At 34.7% G+C, this 16,408-nt stretch overlaps 2 protein-coding genes across 2 annotated transcripts in view; one reads left to right on the plus strand and one right to left on the minus strand.

Moving 5' to 3' along the window:
- Positions 1-16,408, plus strand: part of mdy (diacylglycerol O-acyltransferase) — an 85,899-nt gene that overhangs the window by 68,688 nt on the left and 803 nt on the right. The window contains exons 6-10 of the mRNA XM_073969672.1: positions 14,909-15,017; positions 15,082-15,231; positions 15,516-15,829; positions 15,891-16,057; positions 16,127-16,232. Of these exons, the coding sequence (XP_073825773.1) occupies positions 14,909-15,017; positions 15,082-15,231; positions 15,516-15,829; positions 15,891-16,057; positions 16,127-16,232 (846 nt within the window). The remainder of the gene's footprint in view (positions 1-14,908; positions 15,018-15,081; positions 15,232-15,515; positions 15,830-15,890; positions 16,058-16,126; positions 16,233-16,408) is intronic.
- On the minus strand, positions 7,967-14,064 carry Cse1 (chromosome segregation 1). Its single transcript, XM_073969671.1, has 11 exons — positions 13,910-14,064; positions 13,568-13,846; positions 13,440-13,507; positions 12,243-12,859; positions 12,009-12,160; positions 10,508-11,215; positions 9,965-10,448; positions 9,698-9,896; positions 9,382-9,642; positions 9,026-9,326; positions 7,967-8,957 (listed from the first exon to the last, which is right to left on the minus strand). The coding sequence occupies exons 4-11, from the start codon at positions 12,325-12,327 to the stop codon at positions 8,229-8,231; spliced, it is 2,919 nt and encodes a 972-aa protein (XP_073825772.1). The 5' UTR covers positions 12,328-12,859; positions 13,440-13,507; positions 13,568-13,846; positions 13,910-14,064; the 3' UTR covers positions 7,967-8,228.

Consider the following 16,408-nt stretch of genomic DNA (forward strand, 5'->3'; position numbering starts at 1 on the left):
CAATAAGTTTATTTGTTCCAAAAAGGAATTTTGATTTTCTGATTTTTCCCAGGGGTAGTGGTGTAGGATATCACGTGGTCGGCACCGTCCGACTATAGCCTTAGCTTACTTGAAAATTTAATGGCTTTTCCAGAATTATGTTAAGGATTTTCACCAAAGGTAGTTCTTGTTATCCCGATTACAACTATATAATTTTCTCGTGGAAAAGTCCATTCCTTCTGCCATAAAGGCCGAAAGATCTAAAAATTCATACAGTTACCAACTAAAATTAAATATGGGCATAATAACTATCGAAAGGAGTCACATTGGTCGACATAATATTTCAAACGAATTTTAATTATTTTATTTATTTGAAATATTTATTATTATAAAAAATTACAATAAAATTATTAAAAAAAATCCAGGGTGACCATTTTTGCAGCTAAATTTAGCATTATTTTTTGTATTTAGCCGCAAATTTTCCATTTAGCATTTTCTTTAGCATATTTCAATTATTAATTTAGCATTATTCTATCCTTAAAATCCCTAATATATTAATACTTTTTCATAAAAAAACCTGACATTTTTTAGTTAATTTTTATACATTTAATACCCCGGATACACTATTGAAGGTTAACCCACTGGGTTTAATAGATCCAGTGGGTTAATCTTTGCTGGTTACACTTAGCTTTTCGAGGATATAAACTGTCAGCTGATGTTTGTTTACGTATACATACAAAATAACTAATAAAGTCGTGTTTTACATTTTTACAATTTCTCGTATGACAATTTCTCATATTGGTATATTTTACACACAGGGATACATTTTTGTATCATGGTATCAAGCGTACTTTTTGTTTAAAAAAGTGTATAAAGTAAAAAAATAAATAATTTTATGATTTTCAAATAACTTTAGATTTATTAACTCCATAAAATTTCATGCGACCAATCGTAAACGTGTAAAACACGACTAGCTCTGTTGCAAAAACAGTTGCAACTTTTGGTACTTTTTGAGTAGAGTTGGATTTTTTTGCACAAATACCGAATACAACACTGTATTTTTGGTGGATTTGTGCCGGATTTAAAATAAACCCAGTCGTGAGTGGATTTAATTTTTGTATGGCAAATCTGGTCAGATTTGACCAGATTAAGCAATAAATCCTCATGAAGTGGGTTAACCCGGCAAAAAGCTGTAGTGTAACCGTGCTATAATTTAGTAATGAAAATGTGAATAAGAAAATAAAATAAAACAAGCAAAAAAGTTAGGTTTGGCCGGATCGTGGGCATGTGTCTGCGATTTATGCTGAAGAAGTTTTATAACCACTTTGAACCCAAATGACACCTAAGTACCTTAAAGCAGCCGGAACCAGTTTATAAGACCCATTCCAAAACCTTGACCTATGTCCACAACTTTGGCGGTGACGTTTGTTGATCACTACGAAGCTTAAATGCTAATTACAGCCAATTTTAACCGAAAATTTATATAAAAACTTAAAATACCTGAAACCGGACTGTACCGGTATATGGACCTATGTCCACAATTTTTAATGGAGAAGTTTGTTGAAAACCCTAAATACGAAATTACAGCTAATTCGTTCTAGTCTCAAAATGTAGCTAAAAACATAAAAATACCCGTATTCCAAAAAATGAACCCATGTTGGCAGTTCTTGGAAGATAAGTTTTTTGACATCTAGGAACGCTAAATGCTAAATTATAGAAGTCGGGTGGTAACGTTATATGGGGCTATTCCAAAAGGGGGACCCAATATCCACAATTGTTGGTGGATCAGTTTTTTGGGAATCTTAAATACCAAATCATAGCTAATTCGGCCTCAGCCAAAAACAGCAAAATACCTGAAATCGGAACCGTTATATGGGGGCTATACCAAAACATTGACCAATATAGTGCATCTTCCCCTGCAAACAAATGACGCATGTTTCCAGAGTATTTTATCTCAATTTTTGTGATTGTCACAGATGGACATGCATAAATCGACTAAGAATTTTACCCTGATCAAAATTATATAGGGTCGCAAATGATTATTTTAAAGCGTTTTAAACGGAAAAACAAACTTAGGGGTCGATCATCGATAACAATTATCGTTGAGTGGCGTTGCCAGTTGTCAAAATTGATTCACGTATGGCAACTCTCAACTGAAGTTGCGAATCTCAGTTGACGAAGCGGCTGTTTTTCAGCAACCACCAATTTTCAGTTGCAGTGAACATTTACGAAAAAACAAGAAGTAAAATAGAAGGAAAAATAAACATTTTGTTAACAATTATTGATTCTTTGCATCATTAATTAATTTTGTGTATCAATATGGTGAAAATAACGACAAAGCAGCAGTTCGAAATATTAATTGATAAACTGAGTGAAAATCCAAACTTAGCCCGAAGAGTTCGGGAGTTTTGGTGAAACCAAAGCCACAGCGGATGAAGCGTGGAGGTCCATTTCGGACAGTTTAAACAGCCATGAACCTCCAACACGAACACCTGAAGAGTGACAGAGTCTGGATTCAATTTAAAGCAAAGTAGAAAAAGAAAATGCCTCAAAATAAAATAAACTTCAACGACACTGGTGGTGGTCCATCACAATAAGTGAATTTATCGCCTTTGGAGCGGACAGCAGCAAATCTTTTGCAAATGAATTTGGTGGAAAATACAGATCTTTCCACATGATCATCAGCTTACAGTGCAGATGGCAATTCCAATGGATTCGACTTGTCCCTCAAATTTCTTCTAATAGATGCAATGTCCTGTACATTTTCTTCATCATCAAAAAATAATTCCACCTAACTTATCATTTTTTGGGACAGCAAATAAAACTTGACGATCCGAAGATTCAATGGGCAGGTTATATTCCAATCTTGGGTTGTTTTCCAAATTTGCTCGAAAACTCAGCCAAAATATTAAAATATTGTCCAGAATACACAAAAGAGTTATCCAAAGCGCAATTATTTTCAAAATGTTTTTTTTGGCGAATAGAGGTCTCAAGTTTGAAAAAACACTGATCGATAACATGTTCATCGACCACCCAGTTGAGTTGACATTCATGGTACAACATTTCGTCTCAGTCGCGCAGACAACTGACAACGCAACTCAAGTTTAGTGGCAATACAAGATAGACCCATTAGTTTACCTTCTATATTGTGGCGGAGGGTATATATTATTAAAAACGACGTTTTTAAATTTAGCATTAATTTTTGGCATTTTAATATTTATTTTATCATAATTTCAAAGCAGATTTAGCTGCAACACTTTTTTAGATCTGGTCACACTGACTGTACCTGTCAATTTCCTTAACAAAATTTAAAAAAAAATCGCAAATGCGCAAAGACATAATACCCCTTGCCACAGTGTGTTGTACGGTATAAAAGCATACTCCTCCATTGACTACAATTTCATTTAAAGAGCTTCTCGGTCTACCTGTCCTCGACTTTCTCTATGACTCCACTGATCAGTACCATCGCACCATCGCTTTGGAGACTTCTGTATCGTAACTTTTGATTTCGTTCTCTCTTTTTTCTCTCTATTTAATCTGGATATTTTCTCAAAAAGATCTAATGAAATATGTATGAATATGTTTCAGAATTTAAAAATGCACGTCATCGGTATGATTTAGAAGAGGAAACACACGCTCTGACTTAATTCCGAAATAACTCAAATACATATAAAGTTCAAGGTTTTAATATGTACTGCATCTCATTGTGATAACGCATTGTCGTATTTATTAATTTTATCAGCAACTAAGTATGAATGTGGCGATCAGTGTGACCAGATTTGAAAAAGTGTTGCAGCTAAATCAACATTAAAGTAATGCTAAAATAAATATTAAAATGCCAAAAAATAATGCTAAATTTAAAAACGTTATTTTTTAATAAAATATACCCTCCACCAGAGTATAGAAGGTATATGTGGTTGGTTTTTCCGTTTGTAGCGCATTGAACTAATCATAAAGTATATTATTAAACATTTGGGGTTCCCAGTGATCAAAAAACTTCTCCACCTAAAATAGTGGCATTGGTACTTTCGTAACAAAAAGAAAAACTAACTATTCCATATCAGTTCCGAATATTTCGTGGTGGAGGGTATAACAAGTTCGACCCGGGGAAACTTAACGTTTTTACTTGTTTTATTTTATTTGCTTATTCACATTTTTATTCCTTTAAATCAGAGCAAAGACGAAAAACTTCGATGTTTTGGGCTATTCAAACAGCTGTTCTATTCAAATTCAACCAACATTTATCAGATTTTTTTAATAAAAAATTAATTAAATATCTCAGATTTCATGGATAGGATAATGCTAAATTTATAATGAAAGAATGCTAATGCCAAATACAAAAAAATAATGCTGAATTTAGCTGCAAAAATGCTAAATGGCCACGCTGGTGCAGATTGGATTGATTCAAGAGTTTAAGTTGTCGTCAAAAACAAGAGGAATTCAAAAATGTATTTACTACAATCGAATGTTTAATGCTTAAAACACACTTTCTCCTTTATGTTCAAACAGAGGAAACTCGCGGGAAATTTTTCTTCAGAATAACCACCAATAGTTTTACTATAACCTAAAATAGAAAGTGTCAACGCCAGTAACAAAGACTCCGCTGCATTAGACTTCATATCTGGTGTTAACCACCACCCACAATAAGAGATTCAGAGTGTCTAATTTGGAGCTAGTTGGTCCATATACTCATTTCGTTAAAGACTTAGGGGTCGATTATGCATTGCCACTAAACTTGAGTTGCGTTGTCAATTGTCAGCACAACTGAGATGAAATGTTGTATTGTTAATGTCATCCCAACTGGGTTGTCGATAAACGTGTTACCGATCAGTGTTTTTTCAAACTTGTGAACTCTATTTTAATCCAAAACAAAGATGTCAATATTACAAGATAGGAAAAGTCAATTGTGAAAAATTAACTGTAGGTGGAGTTAACCTCTGTTGCTACGACATCATAGCAACATTCTGTTAAACGAAAACTGTTACTCATTGGAATATTGACAAGAAAAACATTAAAACTCAAATTTTACGGCGTTGACTTTTGTTTTTTTATTAAATAAAAATAAAAAATAGTGAAGAAACAAATTTTAGCCACAAAACACAACGTTAATGTTTTCTGCAGCGAGAAATGGGAATCAAAAGCGATTGACATTGCTGTTATCAATTCCAGTGAGTTGTGTAGCCATCTGTAACCAAAATGTGAAACTATTATCATATGTTTTTGGAAAATGCATTTGTTCAAGTCTTTATTGCTATACGTCTTTGTCCAAAAGGCACAATTCGTAAAAAAACTATTTTAAAATGATAAGTTCAGTAGAATTATTTTTGATGAAGAAGAAAATATACAGGACATGACATCTATTAGAAGAAATTTGAGGGACAAGTCGAATCCATTGGAATTGCCATCTGCACTGTAAGTTGAAGCTCATGTTCTAAAGATTTGTATAATCAGTTAATTATTTTAGGTTCAAGCCGTATTTTCGATTGAAAATGATGCCGTAGTTTACAGTGTGGAAACGTTAAAGGGATGACTTCAAAGTAAATTACAGATCAACAGCAATACCCACACTTTTAAAAGTGTGCGCTGCGTTGATATATTTTGAGGAGGGAAGTTTCCAAAAGTCCCATTACAACAATTGCATTGCTCAATCTGTATTGTGGAACGTATTGAAGGAAGTTGTCCACTTGACAAATTGTGCCAAAATTGGAACGTTTCAAATTGTTTGAGGAGGAAAAAAGACAAAACAAAAATCATTTTTATTCAAAAAGGAAATTCCCTGGTGTTGTCGGCTGTATACATATATGGAACCCATGTGTACATTGGATTTGCACTCAATTTATCAATTAATATTTCAAACTGTTGTTTCATTGTTATTTTCACCATATTTTTGATACACAAAATTAATTAATCACGCAAATAATCAACGATTGTTAAGAAAATGTTTTTTTTTTTCATTCAATTTTACTTCCTGTTTCTTCGAAAATATTCACTGCAACTGAAAATAACTGGTTGCTGAAAAATAGCCGGTTCGTCAACTAAGATCGCAAATTCAGTTGAAGGTTGCCATACATAAAGTAATTTTGACTACTGACAACTCCACTCAACGATCATTGCTATCGATAATCGACCCCTTAGACTGCTGGGGGGTTACTCAGTATTGCGATGCGAAAGCAAATGCGATGCGAAAGTTAAATGCGTTAGGCCGCCATCAGACCATCTGCTTTTTCACATGTATGACATCAGCTGTTCTGTAGTATTAGTATACCCAAAGTGACAACATACATGTGAAAAAGCAGATGGTCTGATGACGGCCTTAAGAGTACAATTTGGTACTCTGTATCACAAACGCAAACGCTTTCGCAAAATAAACGTAAAATATGGCAACGCTGGCTGCACAATGTAAACAATAACGAAGAATGAGAAAACGAAATGTCAAAAAAATTGTAAATAAAAACATTTTTGTTCGGTACGTGCGTTTTTAAAACTTACTATTCGCTTATAACAAAAAAATAATAATTATGGATTCGGTGGCGGAACGGATAACAAAGAGAAAAAATGTTTCGTCTCAATAAAGATGCGGTTATGTACATTTAGACAACTAATGCATTGCAAATTGTTCGTTTATAGCAACGAATTATGTAAAAGCTATACGGTTTCTTGTGCAAATCTCTTGCTATTGGTCCTCAAAACAATATTCCATTTACCTATAACAAGTGTTTTTACGATTTATAAAAAACAGTGAAAAATAATCATTGCCTACTACTTTGGGTGACAAATAAAGAATTTGGAACAAGTGTCGTTTAGAAGCACCCCTTGGATTAGTCTGAAATTTTTACCATAGGTAGCCCTTGGTACCCTGATTATAACGATATTAAATTTTACAGAGATAAGTTTAGACTTCCCGAGATATAGGTCTGAACATTTTTACTTGTATCACCATTATTACTAAAACCTACGAAATATGAGACTAGACGAAGAGTGTTTTCCAATGCCGCAAATAATAATTGTAATTTGATTTTTTAATAATAATTTATTAAATTATTATACGTCAACATTTTAACAACATTTCCCTAAAAGAATAAACAATTCTGATATAAATGCAAGCATTTAATTATGCTAACTTACAAGATTCGTTTCATTTGCGTTTGATATTTTGTTAACGCAAGATATTTGCGCTTATCGCACGAGTTTGACATACGCTTTCGTATTACACAGTGCGGTGATACCAGATTTGCGAAAATAAGATGCGAAAACGCATTAGAGAGTACCAATTACTTGATTCGGTACAATTTTTCTTACGCATCGCAATACAGAATAACCCCCCTGGATTTAGCAAATCCAGTTGATTTAAGTTGTCATTTTCATACAATATATGTCAAATAAATCGCAACCGACCACCCAGTTGGGTTGACATCAATAATACAACGGGGGTTATCATGAATGAAATCTCGCCGTAAGTTTCGTCTTTCCGCCGTTGCAACTTAAGGGAGAAAGTGAAAAAATTCACGGGGAATTGTCGTTCATGATAACCCCGAACATTTCATCTCAGTCGTGCTGGCAATTGACAACGCAACTCAAATTTAGTGGCAATGCATAATCGACCCCTAAATGTACTGTAACCCGACAAAAATCTCTAGTGTGTGTATGGCGTTTTAGTGTGTATTGTGAAATCTGTCGCTTGTCTGGTCACTCTTGTGCTTACTGAAATTAGCCATGTATACATCCCAATCTGTATTAAATGTTGTCTTCTTGGCTATACTATATACTATATGGATTCCTAGTTGTTCTACGGAAAATTGCAATCACTTTGCTTGCCCAACCGTTAAAAAGTTTCCAAGTTTGGCGATTGGACATAAGTGCTCATAGCATGTCGGCTTCTTCAACTTTCTGCAGAATATGATGGACAGATTACAAATTTCTGATAACAAACTCACCTCTTAATGTCCACCTAAAGAAGGAAATTTTTACCAACATTTATGCGAATGTATTTTGTTTGCTTACAACAATATTTATTTTTTGTTTACGTATCTCTTCCATCAATCATGTGACTTTTACAAAGTTGCATACAAAAAAAAGAGTATCTCTCTACAAATAGTTTAGAAAACGTACAAAAAGTATAAATCGATCATTCTATGGTGAAAGAAAATAACAATGAATTAAAAAAGAAACATTAAATAGTTTATGTGTGTAATGGATAGGATGGATAATAGATAAACTTACAAAACAGAAAGTATATAGGAAAAAATGTCTTAAACTATGCGTACTCCATACTGATCGCAATATTTTTGCAAAGCTTGTTTGTGATTATCACCAATAGCAGTTACAAGTTGAGGAATTTCACCGGGACGTGTTTGAGCCAATTTTGCCAAAGAGTCAGCCAAATATTTACGACCATCTGCTACTTCGGCCAAAAAGTCTTGTGTTTTAGGTTGAGCATAGCTCAACTGAGAGAATGCAGCTTGATAACCTGAACTTTCATCAGGTTCAATGAAATTATCACCCTCTGTTGTGGTCTTATCTGGAGGCAATTCGAAAAGTTCAACCAAAGCTTGTAAAAGTCGAGACCAATATTGATTATAGGGCGGTGCTAGCATGGCCGGGCATTCACAGAGAATTTTGGAAATGCCTACAGCAACAGTTTTACGTTCCAATTCATTGGATACTTTTGCCATATCTGGAATGAATACACGATCGACTACCATGCCAAACATGTTGGCCTGAATTTGATCAATAAGCTCCACTAAAGCAGGTGCTCCAATTTTCGCGGCATAGTAACAGAAGAATACAATTATGCACTTGACATATTTGGTGGTCTTTGACAATGACAAACGTTGGAATAGTAATGCAAAGATTTGACGTATGCTGGCTTGCATGGCATTTTGGGGATAATATGCCAAGAGATTCTGTAGTAAATTGAAACCCTCATGATCGTTGGCCTTGGAGGCAATCATTTTTTGGAATATACCCAAAATGGCATTCTAAAAGTGAAAATAAGGGATTATTTAGGGGAAAAGTTCATCATTTAAAATCAAGTAAAGTGACTTACCAATTTGTCCATTCCTGCAATTTGCACGGCACCCTGTCTTATAAATGCACACAGCAGTCTTATAAGAGGGCTAATATTACCCGAACGATCCCATAGTGGTGGAGCCAAAAGGCAGGGGAATAGAGCCCAATAAGGTTCTGGTATAGCTCCACTACCCTCACGTATCTCCAACAGCAATGAAAGCATTTGGAAAACATAGGGCATGAATTCCAAAATATCCTGTTGCAAAATACCTTGGAACACGGGGAAAAGAACCTCTTCAAAGGAGCTTACGGCAGCTGCCTCAGTTTTGCAAACAATTCTGAAACAGAAAAACAATTAAAACTTGTATATCTAAACACATTTAGCTCGCTTACTTTATGGCCAATGACAAGGTCTCAAAGAGATAATGATTGAAGTGGGGACGAGAGGGATTCTTGGCCACCATTGTAAGAATTTCCGTTAATCTGGGTAAGGCTACAGCCATAAATGGCATTGAGTGCTCCTGCAATGATGAGAAACTTCGCATAATTGCCTTCATAACATATTCATTTTCTGCCGATCCTGCTAGAGACAGAGTGCCAAATAAACCACCCAATAAATCATTGGCCACTGGAGCCAAATGTTGGGGACCAATACTGAAAAGAAAATAGATTTGAAAAAAGTTTTTTTTTTGTGCAAATCTTTACTTACAGCAAAGCATTGGTGGGATCTCTCATGGTAAAAATCCTTTCCAAAGCACAAGCTGCATAGCTGTGCACCACCACACTTTCGGCTGGTAAATGACGTATTAAATGTGGCAAGGCTGCAAGTAAGGTTTGTTGACCCAACAAACTGCGGAATACCATAACAAATTTCAAAGCAGCCGATTTTAAAACAGGAAGTTCATTGACTATGAGAATGAAAGAAGGGCATTTTATTAGTTGAATCAGGTTTTAGTTTGCAGTAATCACTACTTACTATTTGGCCTCTCCAATTCCGGCATAATATGTTGGGCACAAAATTGTGGCAATGGAACCAATTCCGATGCCTGGGTAATACCATGTTTCTGGGTACCACCACGTGAAGCAAATGAAGTAACCAAATATATGGCTGTATCCTTGGCACGCCAATTTGCGGCTGGGTTTTCCTTGTACTTGGCCAGAAGAATTTCCAAATATTGACCAAAAATACCAAAGATTTTGGCTTCGAAATTTTGAGATAAAGTCTTGACCAAATCACATGCTGCACGACGTCTAGTGTCAATGTCGGAGCCCTCAATATCACGTCTGATATACTCCTCAGGGCTATCTTCAAAGAGTTCCTCATCCGATTGACGGAAATCCAAATTGGGTATGACAACTTTTTCACAAATATTGGCCAAAATCTCGGGATTTTCAAAGATTTTGCGATAATGGGTACGTTCTGCCACCACAGACAGGAATTGAAGGGCATTGGAAACCAACTAAAAACACAATTATGAAACTTTGTTTTTTTTCTTTGCTTTTCCACTTTCAAACTTACCGCATCATATTTAGTTTGCATGCCAGTTTTGACCAATAGTTCCCAAACAGCAGTAACAAATGTTTGCATATAGGGTGCGAATTCCTCATCATATTTTTGAGCATACATGCCAATGTTTTCACACACCTGTGAACGTAAATGTTCCAAGACACCAGCATCTTCATCGTCCCCAGTGTGCAAACATGGAACATCAACGGTCAGTAGTTCATGGAAAGAATTCATCCATGTGGCCATGTTGTCTTCAAAGAATTCTGGCAAATCTTGTGAATTCAATGAGTAGAACACTTTGCACACCAACACCAATGACCCATAGATAACTTTCAAAGCTTCCGTGTTATTTTCATGAACTTTTGTCAATTGCATTGTGGCCAAAAGTAAATCTGTCAATGGTTTAGCCATGCGATCTAATACCAACTTAATTTCTTCCCATAGATTTTGTGATTTAAATTCATAACGATAGCGTTTGAATAGAGAATGGGCCGTCTGCAAAACACCATTAATGACATTGAAATCACCAGTGGCAAATTTCTCAACCATTTCATCGATAAGTTGTGGCCATTTCTTGGGGAAATCATGTTTACCAATAATACTAACAGCATCGCTTAATTGTTTCTGCAGTGCTGGTGGAGAACGTAACATAAGCGTGACAATTAGCGTTTTAATGGTATTACGATCATCAATGTGTATTTTATCCGGTGTATCAGAGTCCTGTAAGGAAGATATAAAAAATAGGAAATTATTTCATAAGACAAAGGGGAGATGGAAATTTGTTCGAAGTTTTTGTTTAAAATAAATTCATTGTGCCAAATTCCAAAAAGGTCACCACACATATTTGGGAAACAGTCAACTAACTATAAGGGCATGTCATGTCCAAAATTAAACCAAGTATATCCTAATCTCTATCAGCCAGTCAATATGCTGAGTGGGTATTCGAAGACCCTGTGGATTAATATGAAGCCTTGTAGCCTTCTATAAGAATACATTGTGGTTTCTTATAAGACTTCCGATATTTTATGAGATATTGTGGTATTCTATGAGCAGACTTTCTGGTCTTCATGCTCAAACCATTTGATCTTTTTTGGGAAGTCTTACTATGAAAAATCTTCTGGTCATCTAAAACACCTTATGTTATTCTCACTAAAAAAACCAAGTTTATGCTATTTGGCTCAACTCTCTAAAAAAAGTGATTAAAGCGTACCTAAATCACAATTATTTGCCAAATTTTCTGTTTTATTTTGGTTGAAACCAACACCATGTGACGGATGAACCTACTAATATGATAGAAAATATTTAAATTTGTTGATAACATTTTACCCTCGATATAAAGTAACAAGCTACCCCCGATGTTATTCTAACAAATTGTGTATGCCGAATTCCTTTGAAAATTGGAAACAAAGAACCTGAATATGTCAATTCCCGCCATTTATGTGCGTTACCTGAGGCCATAGAAAGACCCATTACGTTTCCCCTTAATATTACTACTAAAACACAAAAAACATACCTCATTAATAGCCCAATTACGTTTAATATAATTTTTAAATGCGATGGAACCAGCCACACGTATTGTCATATCAACTTCTGCCTTGTCGATGAGATTGAGTAAAAGCACAGCATAGTTGCGTTGGGCTTCTGTAGATTCCAGCAACTTCTCCGCTGCAAATTAAAAAATTGCAACACAACATCATGAAATACACAAATTGAAACAATTCTTATTCAAAAACACGCTGCTACTTACCAGGCCTTCGTACATTTGGGTCTGGACTCAATGTTTGTTGCAAATAACCGGCTAATAATTGCAAATTCTCGTTATTTACTTCCATTATGAAATTTGTTGTTGCTTGTATTATTCGCTTGTATCTTTGTGTGTTTTATAAAATGGACGTTCTTCTTTTCTTTGTTCTCTTATAAACTTTTGAGATTTTACGTAAATGAAATTTATTACTTCTTTTGTTATTCTTTCCTTTAAATTTATTCTTTCCTTTTGTAAATTAAACAACTTTTTCTGTTTCGCCAAATAAATTTCTTTGCAAATTTATTGAGATAACGGGAGAACGTGAGTTCGTTGCGGCAAAAAAATGAAATGCCTCAACTTCGTTTGATACGTTGATTACTTGGGTATTTGGTTGTTAATCAAGTACTCGCAAGTACAATGTACAACTAGTTAGTGGATAACGTAACGTAACACTACGATTTAAAAGTATTTGTATGGCATCACCAGTACGTTTGCAAATAGGTGGATTTAATAAATCCAGTAGATTTTTAATACGTTTACATATAGCTGGGCTTCAAATGTCAATTCCATTGGGTATACGTTAAATACGTCTTCATAAAGAAGGTTAGCCCGGCAAAAAGCTACAATATAAACAGACGATTAGTCTGTGAAATTCAAATAAATCGTCATAAAGGAGATTTACCCAGCAAAAGGATCTAATGTAAACATGGCGTTATTAACTCTGTTTTAAATAAAGAGGTTTTATTCGACAAGCGCTTGTTAAAATGTTTACATTCGAGCAGAGAACCTGTCGCCATGGGGTTATTATTAGCATAATAACTAAAGGAATGGGTACATAAGCAGCCTCGCCTGCCTTGCTTGCTTCTGATAAAATAATAAAAAAAGGGCAACATAGTTCGAAATTTGCTCGGTCTCCCTTGTTCTTTTATTTTTATTATGTCAGAAATGAAGTAGCAAAGCAAGCAGGCAAGGCAACTTATGTACCCAGGCCTTAACAGCCATTGTTAATGTCAATTTGTGTTCCTCTTGTCCCAGCATTCGGAAGCATTTCATGAGAATATTGATCCGGGACCGGGCTCTAAACTAGACTTAAGCCTCAAATAGAAATTAATAGAGACTCTCATAAAACTTCGACATGTCACCCTTAACAGGTCATCAGTTTTTATCATAAACTGGGGCTACATTCAACGTTTTTTATACCTTTTTATTGTTTCTTCATCCACATGCTTGTGTAACATAATCGAAAAATCAATTTCATATGACAGGACCTGGAAATAATAAAAAAGGATGAAGAACAAATTGACATTAATAAAGGCTGTCGGACATACTATGTAGCCATCCCCAACCAGGCTGATTCTACAGGAAATGTATTCATGGCTCTTCAAGGATCGCGTTTTATAAGTAATAAGCCGCTGCGACATCTATACATTGAGCTGCGAATTCTTGCAATATAAAAATTAAAAAGGAACAAACATTTTTCCTTTGCAAAACGAGCGGACTTAACGTCCATTTTATAATTTTAGCTTTTATTTCAGAATGCGGGATCTGAGGATATTTCATAGCATCTTTTAAAGCTGGGAAATAACGTTCCACCAAATCGAAATTTCCTCGGAAATAAGGAAATTAGTCTTGGCACAGCTTTCATCTCTTTTGTTAACAAATTGACTTACGATGATGAATTATCCGCGGTAGTTTGTTGGTGTTTGTCTAACTGATTCCACCTTCTTGTTTTAAATCTGCCATTTTTGGTCTGGAAAACCAAAAAACCAAAATTTTAAGAAATTTCAAAAATTACGTCTGTTTTGTATCTAAAGAAATCGAAAAATGTTCGATTTTTCAAATGACAACGAAACCGATTTTATTTTGATTTTTTGTATTTCAATTTTTTTGAAGTCGGTTGATAATATTTAGACGGCGGTAAAACTCTTTATATAGTGGCGGCACAATTTTGATTTACATTTTTTAATTTTGAAATAATTTTCCTTATTTTTAACGAAATATTTCGTAAGAGATTTTCAAATATTTAATAGTGAACGCGGAAATAAAGAAGTTTTTATACGCGTATGCAGATCAAAGCCACAACTACTCTCAAGATCTTAAGGCCTGCGTACATAAGCTGCTCTGCCTGATTGCCTTGCTTTCCTCCTTCATTTTTGACATAATAAAAATAAAAGAATAAAGAAGGCCGAGGAAATTTCGAACTGGGTTGCCCTTTTCTTTTTTATTCTTTTATCAGAGGTAAGCAAGGTAAGCAGGCAAAGCAGCTTATGTACGCAGGCCTTTATCCCACAGGAAAGACGAAAACAGGCATTACCAAATTAATGGATGTGGCCAGCGTTCGCTTGACAATCATAAAAGAATAATCGGTAAGAATTGATGGCTGTGATATATCGAAGACCGTTTCCCAAACATACAGATTTTGCAGCAATGATAGAGTTCGTTAGTTTTCTTTTAATTTTATTTAAATGCCTTCTTTGAAATCTGAAGAAATTGAAAATTCCAAAAATTGTTAATAGGTAGAAACTTCATATCGGATGTAGTCATAACACCGACGTAGCCATTAATAAAGCAAGCGAATCAAGGATTAATTTAATTTTAAGCCTATTATACTTCTGTAGACTTAGAATCTGTGGACGCTCTTGAAATTATTAAATTTTTGTTTCTTATAGGAAATTATATCCGAAGGTTTGGGTATGTTTATGCAGGTGACTAATATTATTGTGGTCGTGGTACTACCGGTGATAATTATGCATTTAAAGGGACATCTTTTCAGTTTAAGTAAGTACGAATTAAACATTTTACAATAATATCTAACATAACAACGAACCTATTGTATTTCCAGTGGGTGCATCTACGGTTTGCTTTTTCTATTCCATATTATTTTTGAAATTATGGAGTTATGTGCAGGTGAACATGTGGTGCCGTGAAACATATCACATGAAACAATACAATCCAAGGGTACGCAGACCCAGTATAACATTGGCTCAGTTGAGTAAGTTAGGAAAAAGACATACAGGGCAATCGTGAATAAACATTTTTTTGCGGAAATTGCCTAATATAAATATGGACAAAAGGGAATATTTTTGTCGATTCGGCGAGAATATTCCGTAATTAAGTGATTCTAGTAGTCTTAAAAGTTTCAAATTATTGATTATAAAAGAATTTCACTTTTTAAAATTATTTTCCGTGCAGAAAATTCCGAGGGAAATGTTCATGATTTCCTTAATAATAACTAATTTCTTTAAAATAGTCTAATAATGTTTCTCTCTACCACAGAAAATGGTCACTTGGTTGATGATGAAGAAAAAGATGAAGACGTCCCCGTCTTGGTACAATATCCTGATAATTTATGCTATAAGGATATTATTTACTTTTTGGCAGCACCCACTTTATGTTATGAACTAAATTTCCCCAAGACAACACGAATCCGTAAACGTTTCTTGTTGAAACGTCTATTGGAGGTAATTATTGGTGTTAATGTGGTTATGTCGTTGTTCCAGCAATGGATTATACCATCGGTAAAGAATTCCTTAATTCCATTTTCACGTATGGAAATTGGTTTGGCTACAGAACGTTTATTAAAGCTGGCCGTAAGTTTTTTGAAAAGCACTCAGTTTTGGTAGGCGTTTTATAATTTCTTCTTATTTCCAGCTTCCCAATCACTTGGTATGGTTATGTTTCTTCTACTTGACATTCCATTCATTTTTAAATGCCACTGGTGAAATTTTACATTTTGCTGATCGTAATTTCTATAACGATTGGTGGAATTCAAATAATATTGATACATTTTGGAGAACTTGGAATATGCCAGTTCACAGGTAAGAATACTTATAATGCAAATCTGAAATTATCTTGTGATAAAAACTTATTGTTATTGATGATTTCAGGTGGTGTGTTCGCCATCTTTATATACCAGTTGTCAAAATGGGTTACTCATCAAGACAAGCTTCAACCATTGTCTTTTTAATCAGTGCATTCTTCCATGAATATTTGGTAAGTTGGATTTTTTCTTGGAAAGTAAAAAAAAAAATCTGTTCGTTTTGAACACTGCAAAGTATTTGTGTGAAGCTGGATAAAAAGGCGATATACATTTTAGATAAATGAAGGGAGGCCTCTTTCTGTAGAAGCTTGTCTTTAGAACTTTAGATTGGGGTTCATGTATTGCTCTC

This window comes from Musca autumnalis, unplaced genomic scaffold, assembly GCF_047663935.1.
Source record: "Musca autumnalis isolate F117 unplaced genomic scaffold, ASM4766393v1 scaffold_2, whole genome shotgun sequence".
In the NCBI taxonomy this organism is placed as follows: Eukaryota; Metazoa; Arthropoda; class Insecta; order Diptera; family Muscidae; genus Musca; species Musca autumnalis.

What these genes read in the sequence shown, in the direction of transcription:
- Cse1 (XM_073969671.1), bottom strand. Translation starts at nt 12,327, where the DNA reads ATGGAAGTAAATAACGAGAATTTGCAATTATTAGCCGGTTATTTGCAA. An exon ending in TGCAAACTAAATATGATGCG is followed by an intron (nt 10,449 to 10,507) that starts GTAAGTTTGAAA and finishes TTGTGTTTTTAG; the next exon opens with TTGGTTTCCAATGCCCTTCA. An exon ending in ACCTTGTCATTGGCCATAAA is followed by an intron (nt 9,327 to 9,381) that starts GTAAGCGAGCTA and finishes TTTCTGTTTCAG; the next exon opens with AATTGTTTGCAAAACTGAGG.